Source organism: Hyla sarda, chromosome 3 (genome assembly GCF_029499605.1).
Source record: "Hyla sarda isolate aHylSar1 chromosome 3, aHylSar1.hap1, whole genome shotgun sequence".
Taxonomy (NCBI): domain Eukaryota; kingdom Metazoa; phylum Chordata; class Amphibia; order Anura; family Hylidae; genus Hyla; species Hyla sarda.
In genome coordinates this window covers 103,076,975-103,094,904 of record NC_079191.1, presented here as the reverse complement: position 1 = coordinate 103,094,904, position 17,930 = coordinate 103,076,975, and the positions used below count along the sequence as shown (strand labels likewise).

The following is a 17,930-nucleotide window of genomic DNA, read 5'->3' as shown; positions in this document are numbered from 1 at the left end:
CCCCGGCACCTGAGAACATGAACGAAGAAGGGAGAACAAGGCGAACAAGCCTTGGCCCCCAGTGGTTCGAACAGACCCAAAGACCCCGAGGCAAAGGCCCAACAGGATCGGAGTGAGAGGGGAAAGGGAGCCTAGCCAGAACTCCCAGGTGCCAGACACATAAACTCCAGCAGACAACCGGGTCAGTGTGGCGCAACTGACTGAGTAAGAAGGAAGAATGGACCCACCATCCAGGAGGTCTACACCAAGGAAGGAGGAAAGCAGTGGCAGGAACCACAACACAGATGGGCCAGACCGCCGCAGCTGAGCCATCAATGACTGCATCTGTAGAGAAAATAAAAGAAAGGACCAACAGACGGCGCCTCGTGTATTTACCCTCAATAGATCGGGTGGTGGGAAACCCCACGGGGCTTATAGATGGCCGCTCACCTTGAGATCTATGCAAAAAAGCATATCACCCAAGATATACACCCAAGGGGTAATGTCGTGCGAGTCGCTGCTATGCCGATGGGTTGCAGGAGGAAACAAGTCGTCCTGGGAGTCAATATTAGAAGTAGAGCAGGAAAAACCCCTCAGGTATGGCGCTGCAGACTCTTGTAGACAGATGAGGCGGATGCCAAAGGTAATAGGAAAGTCCTCAGCAGGACATTTTATTAAAAAAACAAAACTGACAAGATTACGCGTTTCGGGAGGATCCCTACCTTTCTCAGATCAGGATAAGGACAGTACAACAATAACAGGTTTACACGCCCCAATAATGGGCACCAAAAACACATGGGAGGAGTAACAATCCAAACTTGAAAATCGGCAGTTGCCAGCCACGGTCCAACACATAACCTGACCTTATATTACCACAATTTACAATTGTATTGCTTCCTAATGTATATTCATACTGTATATTATATGTAAGTGCTGTTTCTGTACTTTGATTTTCAAGTTTGGATTGTTACTCCTCCCATGTGTTTTTGGCGCCCATTATTGGGCCATATAAACCTGCTATTGTTGTACTGTCCTTATCCTGATCTGAGGAAGGGAGGGATCCTCCCGAAAGCGTAATCTTGTCAGTTTTATTTTTTTTTTATAAAATGTCCTGCTGAGGACTTTCCTATTACCTTTGGCATCCGCCTCATCTGTCTACAAGAGTCTGCAGCGCCATACCTGAGGGTTTTTTCCTGCTCTACTTCTAATCAATGACTGCAGACATGCCTCCAGCAAATGAAAGAGCCCAGGCTGTCGGAACAGCAGGCAACTAAGAAAGAAGAGAGGTGCCAGGCCTAATTGCCCAGAGCAAAACAGGAATTCAGCGAGATACACCATAAAAATAAGGGGAGAGAGAAGGCACCACAACGGCAGTAGCCACTTAGAGAGAACATGAACTGTCTGTTGCCGAGCCCCAGACAGTGAGAATAGCAACCCCTGAAAAAACATACCAAGGCATGGAGAAGCAGTGCACGTCCAACCAATACCAGTAAGATGCATGCGCATCAACATGCAGTTGAAGAGGTACGTCCTAAAAATGGGACAAAATCCTAGGCCTTGGAATAAAAGATAGACGCTGTGACAACAGAGCATTTCCGTCCCTTGCCTAAAGGTAACGGCTCAGACGACTGGGCCGCCCAGCGTAGAAAAGCAGAAACTCTGGTAAGAAACCCAGAGACACTAGGCACAGGGAAGCTGCAGAGTCCACAAGGATCTGTAGACAGTGCCCATCTCCTAGAGGTGCCACCAAGGGCACAAAGCAAGGCACCAAAACTGCAGGCACCGTAGGATGGAAGAGTAGAGGTGAACCATGCAGACAGTCTGGATTACCACATGAGGGTCAAGGAAACACACAGAGCCACTGTTCAGGAACCTGACAAGGAAGGCAGGTTACCGGATTACAGCTGCCTGTGCAGCAGGTATGGGTAGGTAACCTGGAGAATAAAGAAACCAAGCAGACAGACTGGCTAATTAGTAGAGGGATCACTAAACACACAGGGCCAATCCTACAAACCCTCACACTGGAAGTGGGTTTCCGAACCTCAGAATTGGGTGAACTAATAGAGAAGGAGACCCCACAGACTGGCAGAAAGTATAGGGCCCATGGGACATGTGGGGCCACCCATTTGAAACCCCACTGCCAGCGGGGTACCTTACTACCTGCCATGGTGCAGGGAGTGCATGATAGGAGAGCAGAACACTGTCTGGCTGCCTGGGCAAAAGGTCTCTTGAACCCACAGGTTCACTACTTAGGACCCGGACTGGGGCCGCAGGTGCGGCAGCTATGCAATCGACCCAGCAGTGTGAGACTAATGGTGTGAGGTCCCTTTTATCTAAAGAGGCACTCTTCCGGACTTCCCACACTAGTACTGAGAGATGGAAAAGCCAGCTGTATGCGCAGTAGCCCGTGATGGGGCACCGACTGAGATGAAAACTTACAAACCAGTTTGATGTGTCGACGGGTACAGCCGCAGGCTAAATGGAGACCACAGCACAGATAGATCAGCCCTGTGCCCCTAACGGGAACCAAACTGCTGTAACAAAAAAACTTGGCAACCCCTAGGATGTATTTCAAACAAAAACTGCCGTACTTGCAGAGCTAGGTGGCCATGTCCTCAGGTGAGGTACCTGAGAGGATCCCATGGCGAAGTTCAGAGGCTCAGGCGATGATGCCTTGGTGACCCAGGTCGAGGCGCAAAAATCGGGGGGAGTGCAGAACCAGCCGCCTAGAGGCAGTATTAGAGAGGGTCACAAGATGCCTGTAGTAGGACCAACTCGGGCCAGGGGTAGAGTGGTGCACTAGACACATGGGACCCCGGAGAACCCCCTGGGGGAGATGTCCACTTGAAGCCACGCAAGAAACTGGTATAGGGTCTGTAGTCCTGAACTCTTCCGGAAACTGTGTTCTAGATGCTTCCTGGCCGGGTCCAGAACCAGTCAATTAAGCATGAGAACTGAATGTCTTGGAAGACTGACTAGAACTATGGAAAGAGACTCCTGCGATGTCACTGTGCGCTGCGCAATGACGAGTGACGTCTTCAACGCGACGTTACTCGTCAGTGCACGGAACACAGTGACCGCTCATGATGCCGCCAGAGCCTGAAGGAGCGCGGTCCCCAGGACATGTACCTATAAAACCAGTGACTGGGAGGGAATCAGGCAGCGGCACTCTGGCTCCGCAGAAGCTGCTGCAGTTCAATGATTTAAACCGCCCACTTTAAATAATTGAACTGCAGCAGTTTCTGCGGGGCCAGAAACAGTTCATTGACAATTACCCGCACACACAGGCAGCCTCATTTTAACAAGAATATTTGGGTAAAAAAAACTTTTACCCAAATTTCCTTGGAAAAATTAGGGTGCGTGTGATAGGCCGGTGCGTTGTATACACCGATAAATACGGTACGTAGTTAGTATGGCCGGAAAAAAACACATCAATCAAGTTCAACCAAGGAATTGAAACGAAGGGTTACGGTGGGATGAGGGGAAAGGGAAGTGATTATATTTATGCATAAGCATTTATGTTATTTTTTTCTAGGAATGTACCTAACCCTGATTTAAAGCTTTCAACTGTTTCTGCTGGGACCAGTTCCTGAGGTATACTATTCCATACATTCACAGTTCTTATGGTAAAGAAGGTGTGTCGCCCCTTGAGACCAAACCTTTTCTTCTCCAGATGGAGGGAGTGCCCCTTTTCCTTTGGGGTTTAACCTGGAACAGTTTTTCCCCATATATTTTGTATGGGCCATTTATATATGTTGATCATATCCCCCCTTAAACGTCTATTCTCAAGACTAAACAAATGTAATTCTTTTAATCTTTCCTCATAGCTAAGATGTTCCATGCCCCATATTAGTTTAGTCGCGCGTCTCTGCACCTTCTCCAGCTCCACAACGTCCCTTTTATGAACTGGTGACCAAAACTGAACAGCATATTCCAGGTGAGGCCGTACCATTGCTTTATAAAGGGGGAGTATTATGTCCCTCTCCCTTGAGTCCATGCCTCTTGATACACGACAATATCCTGCTGGACTTAGAGGCAGCTGCCTGACATTGCATGCTATTCTGTAATCTATGATCTACAAGGACACCCAGATCCTTCTCTACCAGTGACTCTCCCAGTTTAACCCCCCTAAGACATATGTTGCATGCAGATTTAGATACAGTTCTGGCTATAAATAGGTCAATACATTTATCTCACCAAGTAGGCAAAGCTTGGGGTAAACTGGGCAGGCTTAGACACCGTGGCATAGTAGCTACAATTTGGCATACATTTTACACTAATGTTCATGGGCCATCATGCTTAAACCTATTTTATTTAGAGGCCTCTAAATGAATCAGAAGAGGAGCTTTGCCCCGCAGATCAGCTAAAGACTAAAAGCATAGGGGCATTTTCACAATGGGTGGATACACTGCAAATATTTGCAGCAGATTTGTGTGCAGAAAATCCACAGCACATTACAATAGCAGTGCAGAAATCTTATCAATAGACTGCATAAAAAATTCTCACAAAAACTCTCCATAAATTGACCTGTGATATGGCTTTTACGCTGACATTTATGCTGTGGAAATGTGGTAGAATTAGTGTAAATTTCCCCTCATTGACTTCAAGAGGAAAGTCAAAATCCGCAATAAATACAGTTTTTGTAGATTTTGCTGCAAAAATGCTGCAGCAAATTTTGCAACTTTAGATTCCAAATATATTAGTTTTTCTTCAATAACATTCACAGTGGCAAACCCTCCCGATTCGGAGCAGATTTTCGTGCATAAATATTGGGGATTTCCCATCTACAGCATATCTGCCTTGTGTAAACATACCCTTAATGTATTTATTTTCTAAAAATGACATTTGCAAATGTAAAGTTTTAAAATAAAGGATAGAATTCACTAACCTTAAAATTCTCTGACTGTAGGTGACCCTGTATGGCTCTATAGGCAGCATTTAAATCAGCAAAAATTTGGCTTAGCTTAGTTTCAAAGCTGGAAAGACAAGAGAAAAGTTTAATTTCATACATGACAGTCTCCACAATTAAAAGACAATACTGCCTTAATTTATTTATGTGTAAATAAGTATGTAAAAGTTTAAATTAAACCAGGAAGGAAGGGCTGGTACGAGCAAGGACAAAAAAAAAAAAAAAAAAAAAAAAAAAACAGCAAATTAACAGCAAATAAACCAATGACATTAAGTATGAGCAAGTGCATGTTCAGGTCAGAGGTATTTAAAAGGGATTATACCAAGAGTATTTAAGGTACAAGGCTATCTAGGGCACCGAGTAAGAGGGTCTGATCAGTTGAACCCTGACCAATTACATGAATGGAGGTCAAATACCCACATGCTCAGCCAACACTCCATTCACTGTCTATGGGACTACCGAGAATAGCCGGGTACAGCAATTGACAATGAGCAAAGTCCCATAGTGAGGGAATGGACAGATGGGTACTGTTGTGGAACATACTGATTGTTTCCAAATTACTCTTTCATGACTTCCGTTCTTGTGACTGGTGCTAGACCCAGCAGTTTGACCTCAACCAATCAGCTAGTTATACCCTATACCAGTGGTCTTCAACCTGCGGACCCCCAGATGTTGCAAAACTACAACTCCCAGCATGCCCGGACAGCCGTTGGCTGTCCGGGCATGCTGGGAATTGTAGTTTTGCAACATCTGGAGGTCCGGAGGTTAGAGACCACTGCCCTATACCTTTTCAACCTACATACTAAAAAAGCCCACTCACACTACATATTTTCAGAGCGGAATTCTGCTGCGGAAAATACGTGCAGCAGTCTCCCTTAGTGTGAATAGTGCAGCAAAATCCTATTCAGCACAATGGAATTTCAGACCCCAGGGGTTATCCAGGAATGAATATATATATATATATATCAACTAAGTTAAACAGATTTGTAAATTACTTCTATTAAAAAATCCCAATCCTTTCAGTACTTATGAGCTTCTGAAGTTAAGGTTGTTCTTTTCTGTCTAAGTGCTCTCTGATGACACGTGTCTCGGGAACCGCCCAGTTTATTAGAGGTTTGCTATGGGGATTTGCTTCCAAAATGATCGGTTCCCGAGACCCTTTTCATCAGAGAGGACTTAGACAGAAAAGAACAACCTTAACTTCAGAAGCTCATAAGTACTGAAAGGATTAAGATTTTTTTAATAGAAGTAATTTACAAATCTGTTTAACTTTCTGGAGCCAGTTGATATATATAAAAAAAAAAGTTTTTTCCTGGATAACCCCTTTAAGGAATGAACATGTTCATTCTATTGGCGGAAATTACGTGAAAAAGCATTGCCGTCTATGGAGACGGCGCAATTCTGAGTGGTCCTAGTCCCAATTTGTTCTGATGACATCTCATATAAATGGAATCTCTGCCCGAAATATCTCCCAGCAGAGATTCTGTAGTGTTAATGAGCCCTAATTCAAATCTATTTTATATTCTGAGCAACATCGCTTTGCTTTAGTGTTTTTTTTTAGTTTTTTTTTTATATAGCATCTTAAAATAAAGCGCATCACTTACAATTTTCTATAGTATGATGCATTGGCAACTTTAGCCGAAGAATTAAACAAGACGTCCGACACCAGGTACAGTCTGGCAATCTGTAAAGAAGTGAGCACAAAAATAAGAACAGAGTAAAAAATGACAAACCTCACCAATAATAGTTACTGAGAACATAGGTATATTATTACCAGTATTGAAATACAAAAAGGAAAAGTCATTTACACATTAACATGCTATAAAACTGAACACTAAAATGAAACCTTTTTGGGAAGAGGGGTTTTCAATATTGATAGTGATTCTGCTATGCAATCTACAATTTCTTCTGCTGCTTCTGCATGGTTAAGACAGAACACCATAGCTTCACCAATGTCATTCTTCCGTGGCGTTAAACCGCGTAATACTTCTTCTAACTTGTCTCTTTGTCTAAAGAAAAAAAAAAAAATACAAAAATTAAGATGGGAAATGGCCATATGCATTAAATATAATTCAGCAAAACTCTGCCACCTAATCTATATGGGGTTCCCCTGAGTCATTCTGACAGTAGACATGATTGAACCGTTGTTGTCGCAAGGAATAAGCAATGAACAAGTGACTGCTTATGGTGCAGTTCAGTAGTTCGCCATCTGTATGACAGCTTTAATAAAGAACTGCTATGCAGGAATACATACTCCTCCTTGAGCGATCCTTTTTTGATGGGTTCCTCAACAAAAGTTTCAGTCTCTTGTTCCTCGGTCATGCCATGTAAATATGGATTTAATGGTGGTGGCCTCCAGAAGGAGCCATTCTTGAACATTCGGAAGTCTTCTGTCTTCCATTTAGTAGGTGAATCTCCCTAAATTAAGTAAAACAAGCATTACTGCCAATAGATATAAAAAAAAAAAAAAAAAGTTTTTTCTGCCTTTGGTAACTTCTTATAGTGCTCTAAAAGGGGTACTCCGCTCCTAAGCATCTTATCTCCTATCAAAAGGATAGGGGATAAGATGTCCGATCGCGGGGGTCCTGCCGCTGGGGACCACCGTGATCTCGGCTGCAGCACCCACCTGTAGCGGCTTCTGGCAGCGCTGGAGGCTCTCATCCTAACACCTCAAGACCACAGTGACGGAAGATAGTGATGTCACGACTTCGCCCCTGTGTGACGTCACGCCCCGCCCCCTCAATGCAAGTCTATGGGAGGGGGCGTGATGGCAGTCACGCCCCCTCCCATAGAATTGCATTGAGGGGGCGGGGCGCGATGTCACAATCTCACGTCTCTGTGGTCGGGAGCCGAAGCCTCCAGCGTTTCCGGAAGCCGCAACAGGTGGGTGCTGCAGCCGAAATCCCGGGGGTCCCCAGCGATCTGACATCTTATCCCCTATCCTCTGGATAGGGGATAAGAGGTCTAGTGGCGGAGTACCCCTTTAAAAGCAGTATTGTGATAGGAGGCCACATACAGTTTTCATAAATCTGCCCCCATTGTGTTGCATTTGTTCATTGTGTGATTTTGTACTACTTGCCTGTAATATTGAGTACAGCTTCCATCTGTAGTATACATGCGCTGGTGTCTGGTTTTCGAATAAGAACCTAGATTTGGATATTTAGGACAATAAAAAGCAAAGTTATGGTTTATTATTTCTTTTATGAAGTTACTTACAACTTCCAGTAGCTTCAACAATAATCCTCACATTGGTCAGAGAAACACTAATTAGTACAATAATGCTAATTTGGAGACAGTAGGCTCACTGATCCGACAACGCCTGTCCTTCATACCTGAACATTGGATTGTTGATTTCTCTGTTCATGATCATAGCTTCAAACATCGGACCCTCACGCACCACAAATTCGATCATACGATGGATCAGAGCGAGTAAATTCCTACAACGACAGCAGAGTTAAAGAAAAATGTATTCACACCCTACCTACTAGTTGCATTTCACCTAACACCTATACTGTTTACTAAAGACCCTGTAATGTGTTAACATACTGCATGGAGACTGAGTGCGTGTGTCCACTGTCAAATGGGCTGTGAGGGTAAAAATCAGACTTGGGAGGCCCTACAGCAGCTAAGGGATCGGCCTGAATGCACAGAAAAAACTAACCCTTTAATCCCCCATAGTTGTCTAACTATTGCTGAGGCTATAAATGTACATCTGAAAAGATTTTCCCAAAAGTTTTGAGATTTCCTTTTTTTCTACAGAGATAAGCATTTTTAAAGTTACAGCAGGAAGTGCATTCTAGCAGTAACAACAAGTGGGGGGGGGGTGAGGGAAATACCAATTTCATCAATAATTTATTTCTTAAATAAATTAGACAATTAAAATGATTAAAGTATGGCAATTTTGGTTTTGCTTTGAAAACCCTTTTAAAATGGAATTGCATTTTGAAATAAAAACAAGAGGGTGGTTATTATGCACTTTGGTATATATAGACTAGATAAGATAATCCCTGTATATATTATATTTTAGGGTTCTTGTTGCATTTTATTTTTAAACCCTGCTGGCCAATAAGTTTCCATGTCTCTACACTTCTTCTTTGCATCTGACAGTCCATCTCTCAGATGCTGCCACTCATGTGCTTTTCTGCTCATTTACCTAAACACAGAGATCCAGTGGAGCTGCGACATTGAAGCTGCTCTTTGGATGACACTACAGGAATTCCAGCCAGACAAAATCCGTCTGGAGATTCAGAGGGCGGGACGCACCAACTGAATCAGTCAGAGCTGGGACCACACGGATATTGCCTTCCCCATAGATGGCAATGTCTGTGGTGCGGAACATCTGCTGCAGAAATTCCACAGCATACATTGTGCAGCAGAATACCACGGACAGTAATAACATTCTGCAGAACCAGAATTTCCGTATATACTCGAGTATAAGCAGATTTTTTCAGCACGATTTTTCGTGCCGAAAACGCCCCCCTCAGCTTATACTCGAATGAACTCTCCGCCTCTCAATCCCTTCTCAGTGGTCTTCGACCTGTGGACCTCCATAAGTTGCAAAACTACAACTCCCAGCATGCCCGGACAGCCATCTATGCTGCAGGCACCGTCCAGTGGGCAGGGTTAGTCGTTCCGGGCTGTCCATTTTCACCAGGGGGACCTCTTCTCCATGCTCTGGGCCTGCCCCGTACTAGTGACGTTGCCTTGACGACGACGCACAGGGACATTCACCCTTCCTTCCCACCGAGGGGAGGGGAGTAGAAAACTAAAGGGGGGGGTCTGGATGATGACGAAGGCTGTAGTGGTCTTCAACCTGCGGACCTCCAGAGGTTTCAAAACTACAACGCCCAGCATGCCCGGACAGCCGATGGCTGAAGGGATTGACAGGCGGTGACTATGAAAGAGAGGGGGGGGGGGGGGGGATGATGACCGGGGTCTCGAGGATTACATGGGGGGGGGGGGGGGGAGATGCATTTCCCACCCTAGGCTTATATAGTCGAGTCAATAACTTTTACTTGGTTTTTGGGGTGAAATTAGGGGCCTTGGCTTATATTTGGGTCGGCTTATACTCGAGTATATACGGTAAGTTGCTAAGCGGAATTCTGTAGAGCGAACCTAGCTGTAAAACGTGTCCAGGGTTATTAAATGCTGACCCAACAGCATAGAAAATATATTCCTACTATTTAATAATGCATCCTGTGTGTCCTAAGATAGATTTATAGTGTTCCTGTCATTAAAAAAAAAAAAAAAAAGGAAGTGGAGATCAGTGAGAACACCGGCACTATCAGAGCAACAGAGGAAGGGATTGGTGAGCAGAGTATCGTTGTTAGTACCTGAAAAACCCTCAAATCTGCTGGTCAACCCCTTTAATCTAAAACACAGGCTTTCCTATACTAACCACCCTCTTTTTAATTATTAAAAATCATCAAATTGCATGCTGATCACAAAACACTGTTCTAAAGGGGATTCTAGCTTTTCCCATAAATAAAAATATATACCATGGCAAAGATTCATCAAAACCTGTGCAAAGGAGAAGTAAACCAGTTGCCCATAGCAACCAATGAGATCACTTGTTTCATTTTTGAAAAGGCCTGGTGAAAAATAAAAGAAGCGATCTGATTGGTTGCTATGGGCAACTGGTCGACTTTTCCTCTGCACAGGTTTTGATAAATCTCCCTCCACGAGTTTAAAAAAAGATAGAATAAAAAAAAAACCTTTGTAAACTGCAAGATACTCTGTGCTTTATACTAGGGTTACTTGACATAGGCATATTCCAGGTCCATATTACCTCCTGTATTTGCTGTAATTACTTTTTATTAAGAACAAGATTGGACACCAGAAGGAAAGGGGGGGGGGGGGGGGGGAGAAACTTTCCCCTGATTCCTCTAACAGATTAATTCCATTTTTTTTTACACAATTAAGTGCATTAATAACACCAACACAGGAGAATACGGACATGAAGTATTACTCTTTACAGCTGAACACTTAGCAGCTCATAAAAATTAAGGGGGATTTGTTTTTAAACCTTGTGCAGAGGAACAGGGGAGCAGTTGCCAATAGAAACCAGATTGCTTCTTTTATAAAAGAAAAAAAAAAAAAGTTTCTGAAAAATAGAAGTAGTTTGATTGGTTGCGCCCATAGCATTACCGCTCCACTGTTCCTTTGCACAATCTTTGATGAATATCCCCCAAATATGCTTTTCCCAAAAGCACACGGATGTTGACTTAAAAATGCATATTGTTGTTTTTTTTTTAAACATTTCTAAAGGTAGAGATCATTGGAGCTTTGTAAGGGGTTTAACAAAAAATCCCAAATAGTATATTTTAGGGGGAAAAAAAAAAAGCCACAACAGAACAGGGTCAGAAAGAAAAACCCATTATGAAAAATATAAGCAGATACAAGTATCAGAAGGAAAAAAAAAATAGTACAAATTTACAACTAAAAAACGTAAGTAAAGCTATGATAAGTGTTGGGTATGTAGCACGTGGTGCAATCTTAATCTGGTAAGCTTCCAGTGGAGCACCAATACAAGAAAAAAGTGACAATTTTGTGTTGGGTCAAATCCTGGAGCCTGTGTCTCTACATCCAAAGGCCTTTTAGGAAAGCAATCATTTGTAGTATGGGGACAATACAATACAAGTAGATAAAAAGAGAGGTACTGTAAATATTAATAGTAGACACTACATTTTGGCCAATAGTTAGGTGCTTCAATTATGACAACAACCACATTTATTGGAGTCGATCGTACCAATGTCTGGTCAAAATACTTTCCCAATCCTTCCCTTGATGTTTTCCTGGTCCCCCGCTGCCGCAGACAGTTCAGCTGTGGTGTTGCTCACCGAGGCCAATGTCAAAGTCTTTGGGAATTTGAGTCCGATTCATTTAAGTGAGGTTGCTTTTTCATCTTGAAGAATAGACTGCACTTCACTGAGCAAGAGATTATACCATTCTAACCTAGCTCCAACCCCATATTATATAAATAAAGATACAGTAACTTAAAAGGAGTATCAATTTTTATTTATTTTTTAATAATACAATTTAACATTTTTAACCTGTTAGGGCACATAGCAGAATTTAAGAGCAGATAGATTACGCTCAAAAATTCCAGTACAGCAGGCTCCCATTGTTTCCAATGGGATTCTACTGCAGAATTTCCGTGGAGGAAAACTTTGAGTCCACTCTGAAATGCATTTCCGTCTATGGAGACTGCACATGTCTGAGCGGTCTTAGCGCCAACTGATTCATTTGGCACCTGCCATGTACAGAATTTCTGGCCAGAATTTCTCTCAGATATTCTGCTGTGTGTATGGGCCCTATATGTTCAGATCATATACATTTTTTTATTTTCTGTAAGTCTTGAATAATGAGGGAGCCATCTTGGTTGAGCTGCTGCTCTGATGTGTAAAAGCTGAGAGATTTACCTTACAAAAATAGCCTCAGTTAGAAAGCAACTTAACTTCCATGGGAAATATTTTTTGGGATGTGGTCTGTAAAATTTATGGCCAATGGTGGATCCTATATTATCTGCCCCGAGCTTTATAAAGGTCATGTAACTTGTTATTGTTATCCTGCCTGCGATAGTAAACTGCTGCTGAAAATTGATCTCTACAGAATATTGAGCGGCTTTCAGGGACATTTTTAAACCTCCCAGAAATGTCTGATTGTATCTAAAAAAGGTCATTTTCAGATGATACACCCCTTTAAGTACATTTAAAATGACAGTTGATTTGTTATTAGTGTTCCTATAATCTGAACTTAATGATAAAATAGGTGGTGAATACGAAATGGATTTTCCAGAATGACAGGACTTCTGAATTAGGTTACAAAAAATTGACAAAATACTAAAACCCTGCTGGCCCTTTGTGTAGACTGATCTGATTTTTAGTAGCAAATCCTTTGGCGGTGTCACAAGGGTTTAAACTGTCCCAAAAAAAAACAAAACACAAAAAAAAACCCTCTAAGGATACGTTCAGACGAGCGGATTTACAGCACATACTTTGCTGCGGATGCGTTGCTGAAGGACCTCTGTATGCTGCCTTTACGTGTGCCTGATCAGAGTGGCAATACGCCGCTACAAGCAGACACTGCGATGTGTGAGTCGCCGCGCACATGCGCAGTATACTCGGACATCGCTGAAGCTCTCTGCCTAGCTCATAGAGCAGGGGTAGCGGCCGCGATGTGTGCGAGTACTCGCACATCACTTCAGTGTGTCTGCAAGTTGCGGGGTATTGCCGCTCCGAGCAGGCACATGTAAAGGCAGCAAACAGAGGTCCTTCATTGGCAGAACCGCAGCATAAAATACGCTGTAAAGCCGATTGTCTGTACGCACCCTTATACTGGAAATTAGAGGTGGCCCAATACCAAAGATTTCACCTATGTGATTTTACAGAAGAGCTGCACAACTTCCAAGGGTCAGTTTTCTTTAGTACATAAATAGACAACAAGTTTTAAAGTATTATTCTCTTCCTTGAAACACATTGTCCATGCTTAGAATAAAGAAAACCTTTGCAAGAACCTTGAAAGCTTGTGCAGAACTTCTGTAGTTATTGTAACCTCTTGTTGCCTTACTGTGGAAGCTGCAGCTGAATCCAAGGGATTCTGGCTCCTTAAAGGGATACTCCGCTGCACACATCTTATCCCCTCTCCGCTATGGCACCCCAGTCAATTGGTGCACAAAGCGAATTCCGCTCCATGCCCGACAACTGGCGATGCCAGCGACCACGCCCCCTCCATTCACCTCTATGGGAGGAGGCGCGATGGCTATGTACTAGCAGTCACGCCCCCTCCCATAAACATGGATGGAGGGGGCGTGGTAAGACGTCACTTCCGTGTTCCGGACGCCGCCGGCCCAGAGATCGCGGGGGTGCCCAGTGGTGGAACCCCAGCAATCTAACATCTAATCCCCTATCATTTGTGTTTGAAATCACTACAGACCCTAGTGATTTTATGGCTGGAAGCAAATATGGAGACTTTGCTGCAGTTTTGTAAGCCAAAAGCAGATATAGATCCAGCAAGAATAAGTAGTCCTATTTGAATTCACTTTTGGCTTTAGCTCAAAAACACCTACACAATTGGCATCTGAGTTAGTGGTGTTTCTAACAGCAAGAATAGTTGCGATAACTGCAATTCTTGTTGCTGAAAGTAACAAAGCCTACTACAAAATGTACATGGTGCACTTCAATGGACCTATGGAATCTGTTTATAAACCAATGTAAGTGATGACAATGTCTCTACAGTGCAGCAGCAAAATAAAATTAATTAAAACATCAAATAAACTGTTGCTCAGTGAAGCCCCAGTCAGCTCCTCAAGACCGCCAACCAATTCTTTGTAGTTCTGAAGGGGATACTTTCTAAGTCATATGAGTAATAATAAAGAAAAAAAATGTACCTTTCTGTTGGGATAACCACTTTGACTATGGCTTGCGACAGAGTCTGTATATGAAGTCACATCAGATAATAAACATAGAATATGTGAGTAATGTTAACATAACAAGCAAAAATATACATATTCATTTAAAAACACTAAATATCTAGTATAACTTTCTGCAGGCACTTTGTGAAAGGCACAATAAACACCTTACAAGATACAATGTAAGTGCCTATGAAGTGGGTAATAAAAAAGTCCTGACATAACACACATTAAAGGAATAAATAGGTACTACGCTGGAAATTACAAGGCAACGTGGGGTACAAATACTGTGCAATGACCTATAAACTATGGCAGGGTTACAGAATGCAGCAACTCAATTACTAATATCTAAACATAATCCTCAATTTTAAATAGAGGAAAAACCTCCATACAGAGCTTGGTTAAGTGGTACAAATTTGATTAAAAAAATTTAAATATTAAATTGGCCAGGCAAAAAATACCGCTCTTAAATGAGTATTGTCACATTTGGGCAAACTCACTCAAACCATGGAGTCACTACTATTTACTAATAGAAGGGTGCTGCAATATCAGGAACCTCCGAAAATATTCACCATAAAGCATTTAGATAAATATTTATGGTATAACATAAAATCAAAATCATCATAAGAAAAATTCCAATATTAAAACTACACAATACTTTAACCAAGCCCTGTATGTTTCTGAATACTAAAATTCCATTAAAAAACAAAAAACCATCCCAGGGTCCACATTGTTTCTAGAAAGTATTAAAACAATTTTCCCAAACAAGCTAAGGGGCAATATCGTATCCAAACTACAAATACCCAATATATGTATTTCCACATTTTAAGAGTAACTATATTTGTAAAAGCAAGGGGCACAACTACTGTGGAAGATGTACTAACCTGTAGAAACGTGTATATATAGTTGACACAGCTGAGCATAAGGGCTATATGATATTTTATATGTGTATACTATGAAAGCAGAACCTTTGATTGTGAGGCAAACTCTGTTAAGCCAATTACCTTCTCAAAATCCTCCTTGTTTTTCGGTGGTGGTAACATGGGAGCATTAGGATTCTTGAGGCGTTCTCTAGGCTGGGCATTAAAAGGCAGACCAGATGGAGGGGGTGGAAGGGTGTGCTCCATCATGGACGGGGGAATATATATTGGGTGCGGAGGGATGGGCACAGCTTTTCCCCACCCTAGCTTCATTTCAAAGGACATAACCATTTTTCCTGTAGTGAAAAAAAGAAAAAACAAGATATGTAACTGCAGCAATCCCAGTATTGCATACAAATTGTTCTGGTTTTAATTGGTTTATGAGGCTGGGTGACTGTCAAGCAGGGTGATGTGCACATGTCCTAGTCTTAAAGGGGTACTCCACCCCTAGACATCTTATCCCCTATCCAAAGGATAGGGGATAAGATGTTAGATCGCCGGGGTCCCGCTGCTGGAGACCCCGGGGATCGCTGCTGCAGCGCCTCGCTATCATTACTGCGCAGAGCGAGATCGGGGCGGGAGCATACAGGGGCCGGGGCGATACAGGGGCCAGAGCATAGTTACGTCACGGCTCCGCCCCTCGTGACCTCACTGCCCGCCCCTGTCAATACAAGTCTATGGGAAGGGGCGTGGTGGTCATCACGCCCCCTGCCATAGACTTGCATTAAGGGGGCGGGTCGTGATGTCATGAGGGGCGGAGCCATGACGTCACGCTGCTCCGGCCCCTGTATCGCCCGTCATTACGCACAGAGCGAACTCGCTCTGTGCAGTAATGATGGCGGAGTGCCGCAGCGGCGATCCCCGGGGTCCCCATCAGCTTTGGATAGGGGATAAGATGCCAGGGGCGGAGTACCCCTTTAACTGCTTAAAGGGGTATTCTGGGTTTATACATCTTATCCCCTATCCAAAGGATAGGGGATAAGATGTATGATTGCAGGGGACCCGCCGCTGGGGACCCCCACATCTCGGTGCAGCCCCTGGCATTCTGCCGGGGGCTGCACCGAGATCGTGGGGGTCCCCAGCAGTGCTGTGGAGTTGGGACGAAATTTTGGGTACCTGGAGTCAGAGTCGGCAAACAATGCACAGACTCCGAATAAATTTAGATTGGAATAAAAAAAAAAAAAAAGCAAGTTTAACCCCTTCCCGCAAATGGACGTGTATACACGTCCAATACATTTTCTATCACCATGTCCGTTGGCATGGTGATAGAAACGTCACCTCAGCTGTTCTGGACAGCTTACCGATGACACTATGCAGCTGGGGACCAATCAGACTGGTCCCCTGCTGCTGATCGTTGTCATTAGTCAGTCAGTGACTGACTACTGACAAGGACTTGCGGGGTTCCGGGCTCATCGGGTCTCTGGTGACCCGATCGCACGGAAAATAGGGATTTTCGGAACAGTCAGAGACAGTCCCGATCATCCTGAAGGGTTAGGAGCAGCTGCAACCTCGCTCCTAAACCCCTGCCATTGGTCGTTAGGGCTAGCGACCAATGGCAGGAGGGGGGCGGGAGGTTAAAGGTGAAATCCCCACTCTGCCCGCCCCTGAATGTCGGCGCAGAGCGGGGGGAAGATGGTGGACGGTTCGGAAATCTCACCTTACACCCGGACCGACGATCGCAGTGGGACTGGTGGCAGGATCGGGACAGGCAGCGCGGGACCGACGGAGGCAGCGGCGGACGCAGCAGTAAAGATCAGCCGTAAGTGATCTTCACTGCTGCATTCCAGGAGTTGCCAAACTACAACTCCCAGCAAGACCAGACAGCCAAAGGCTGTCTGGGCATGCTGGGAGTTGTAGTTTTGCAACATCTGGAGGCCCACAGCTTGGAGACCACTGTTCAGTGGTGTCCAAGCTTTAGCCCTTCCAGATGTCGCAAAACTACAACTCCCAGCATGCCCAGACAGTCCGGGCATGCTGGGAGTTGTAGTTCTGTCTGGGCATGCTTGGAGTGTAAGTTCTGCAACATCTGGAGAGTTACAGCTTGGACACCACTGAACAGTGGTCACCAAACTGGGACCCTCCAGATGTTGCAAAACTAACTCCCAACATGTCTTTTGGCGGTCTGTGCATGCTGGGAGTTGCAGTTTTGAAACAGCTGGAGGCACCCTTTTTGGGAAACCCTGAGTTAAACTCAGTGTTTTGCAACCAGTGTGCCTCCAGCTGTTGCATAACTACAACCCCCAGCATGCACGGACAGCCAAAGGGCATGCTGGGAGTGTTAGTAGTATGCCTCCAGCTGTTGAATAACTACAATTCCCAGCATGCCCTCAGTTGTCACTGCATGCTGAGAGTTGTAGTTTTTGCAACGGCTGAAGGCACACTGGTTGCGAAGTTTGTTACCTAACACAGTGTTTTGCAACCAGTGTGCCTCCAGATGTTTCATAACTTCAACCCCCAGCATGCACGGACAGCCAAAGGGCATGCTGGTAGTTCTAGTTTTGCAACAGCTGGAGGTTTGCCCCCCCCCTCCCCCATGTGAATGTACAGGGTACATTCACACAGGCGGGAGTCTACAGCAAGCTTCTTGCTACAAGTTGGAGATGCAGCAAGTCTTCTGCCACAGCTCAAACTCCCAGCGGGAAGCTCGCTGTAGACCCCGGCTGTGCGAGTGTACCCTAAAAACACTACACTATACTACATTACACAAAATAAA

The 17,930-nt window shown here is 44.1% G+C and overlaps 1 protein-coding gene across 2 annotated transcripts in view; it reads right to left on the bottom strand.

Moving 5' to 3' along the window:
* U2SURP (U2 snRNP associated SURP domain containing) overlaps window positions 1–17,930 on the bottom strand; it is a 76,306-nt gene that overhangs the window by 16,161 nt on the left and 42,215 nt on the right. The window contains exons 10-17 of one of the 2 annotated variants that reach the window (XM_056564810.1): window positions 15,302–15,513; window positions 14,277–14,320; window positions 8,221–8,325; window positions 7,968–8,034; window positions 7,143–7,306; window positions 6,735–6,897; window positions 6,493–6,572; window positions 4,868–4,955 (exon numbers count right to left, since the gene is read on the bottom strand). In XM_056564810.1, coding sequence (XP_056420785.1) covers window positions 4,868–4,955; window positions 6,493–6,572; window positions 6,735–6,897; window positions 7,143–7,306; window positions 7,968–8,034; window positions 8,221–8,325; window positions 14,277–14,320; window positions 15,302–15,513 — 923 coding nt within the window. Of the gene's footprint in view, window positions 1–4,867; window positions 4,956–6,492; window positions 6,573–6,734; window positions 6,898–7,142; window positions 7,307–7,967; window positions 8,035–8,220; window positions 8,326–14,276; window positions 14,321–15,301; window positions 15,514–17,930 lie in introns of those variants that run through there. The other variant, XM_056564811.1, reaches the window with a different exon arrangement.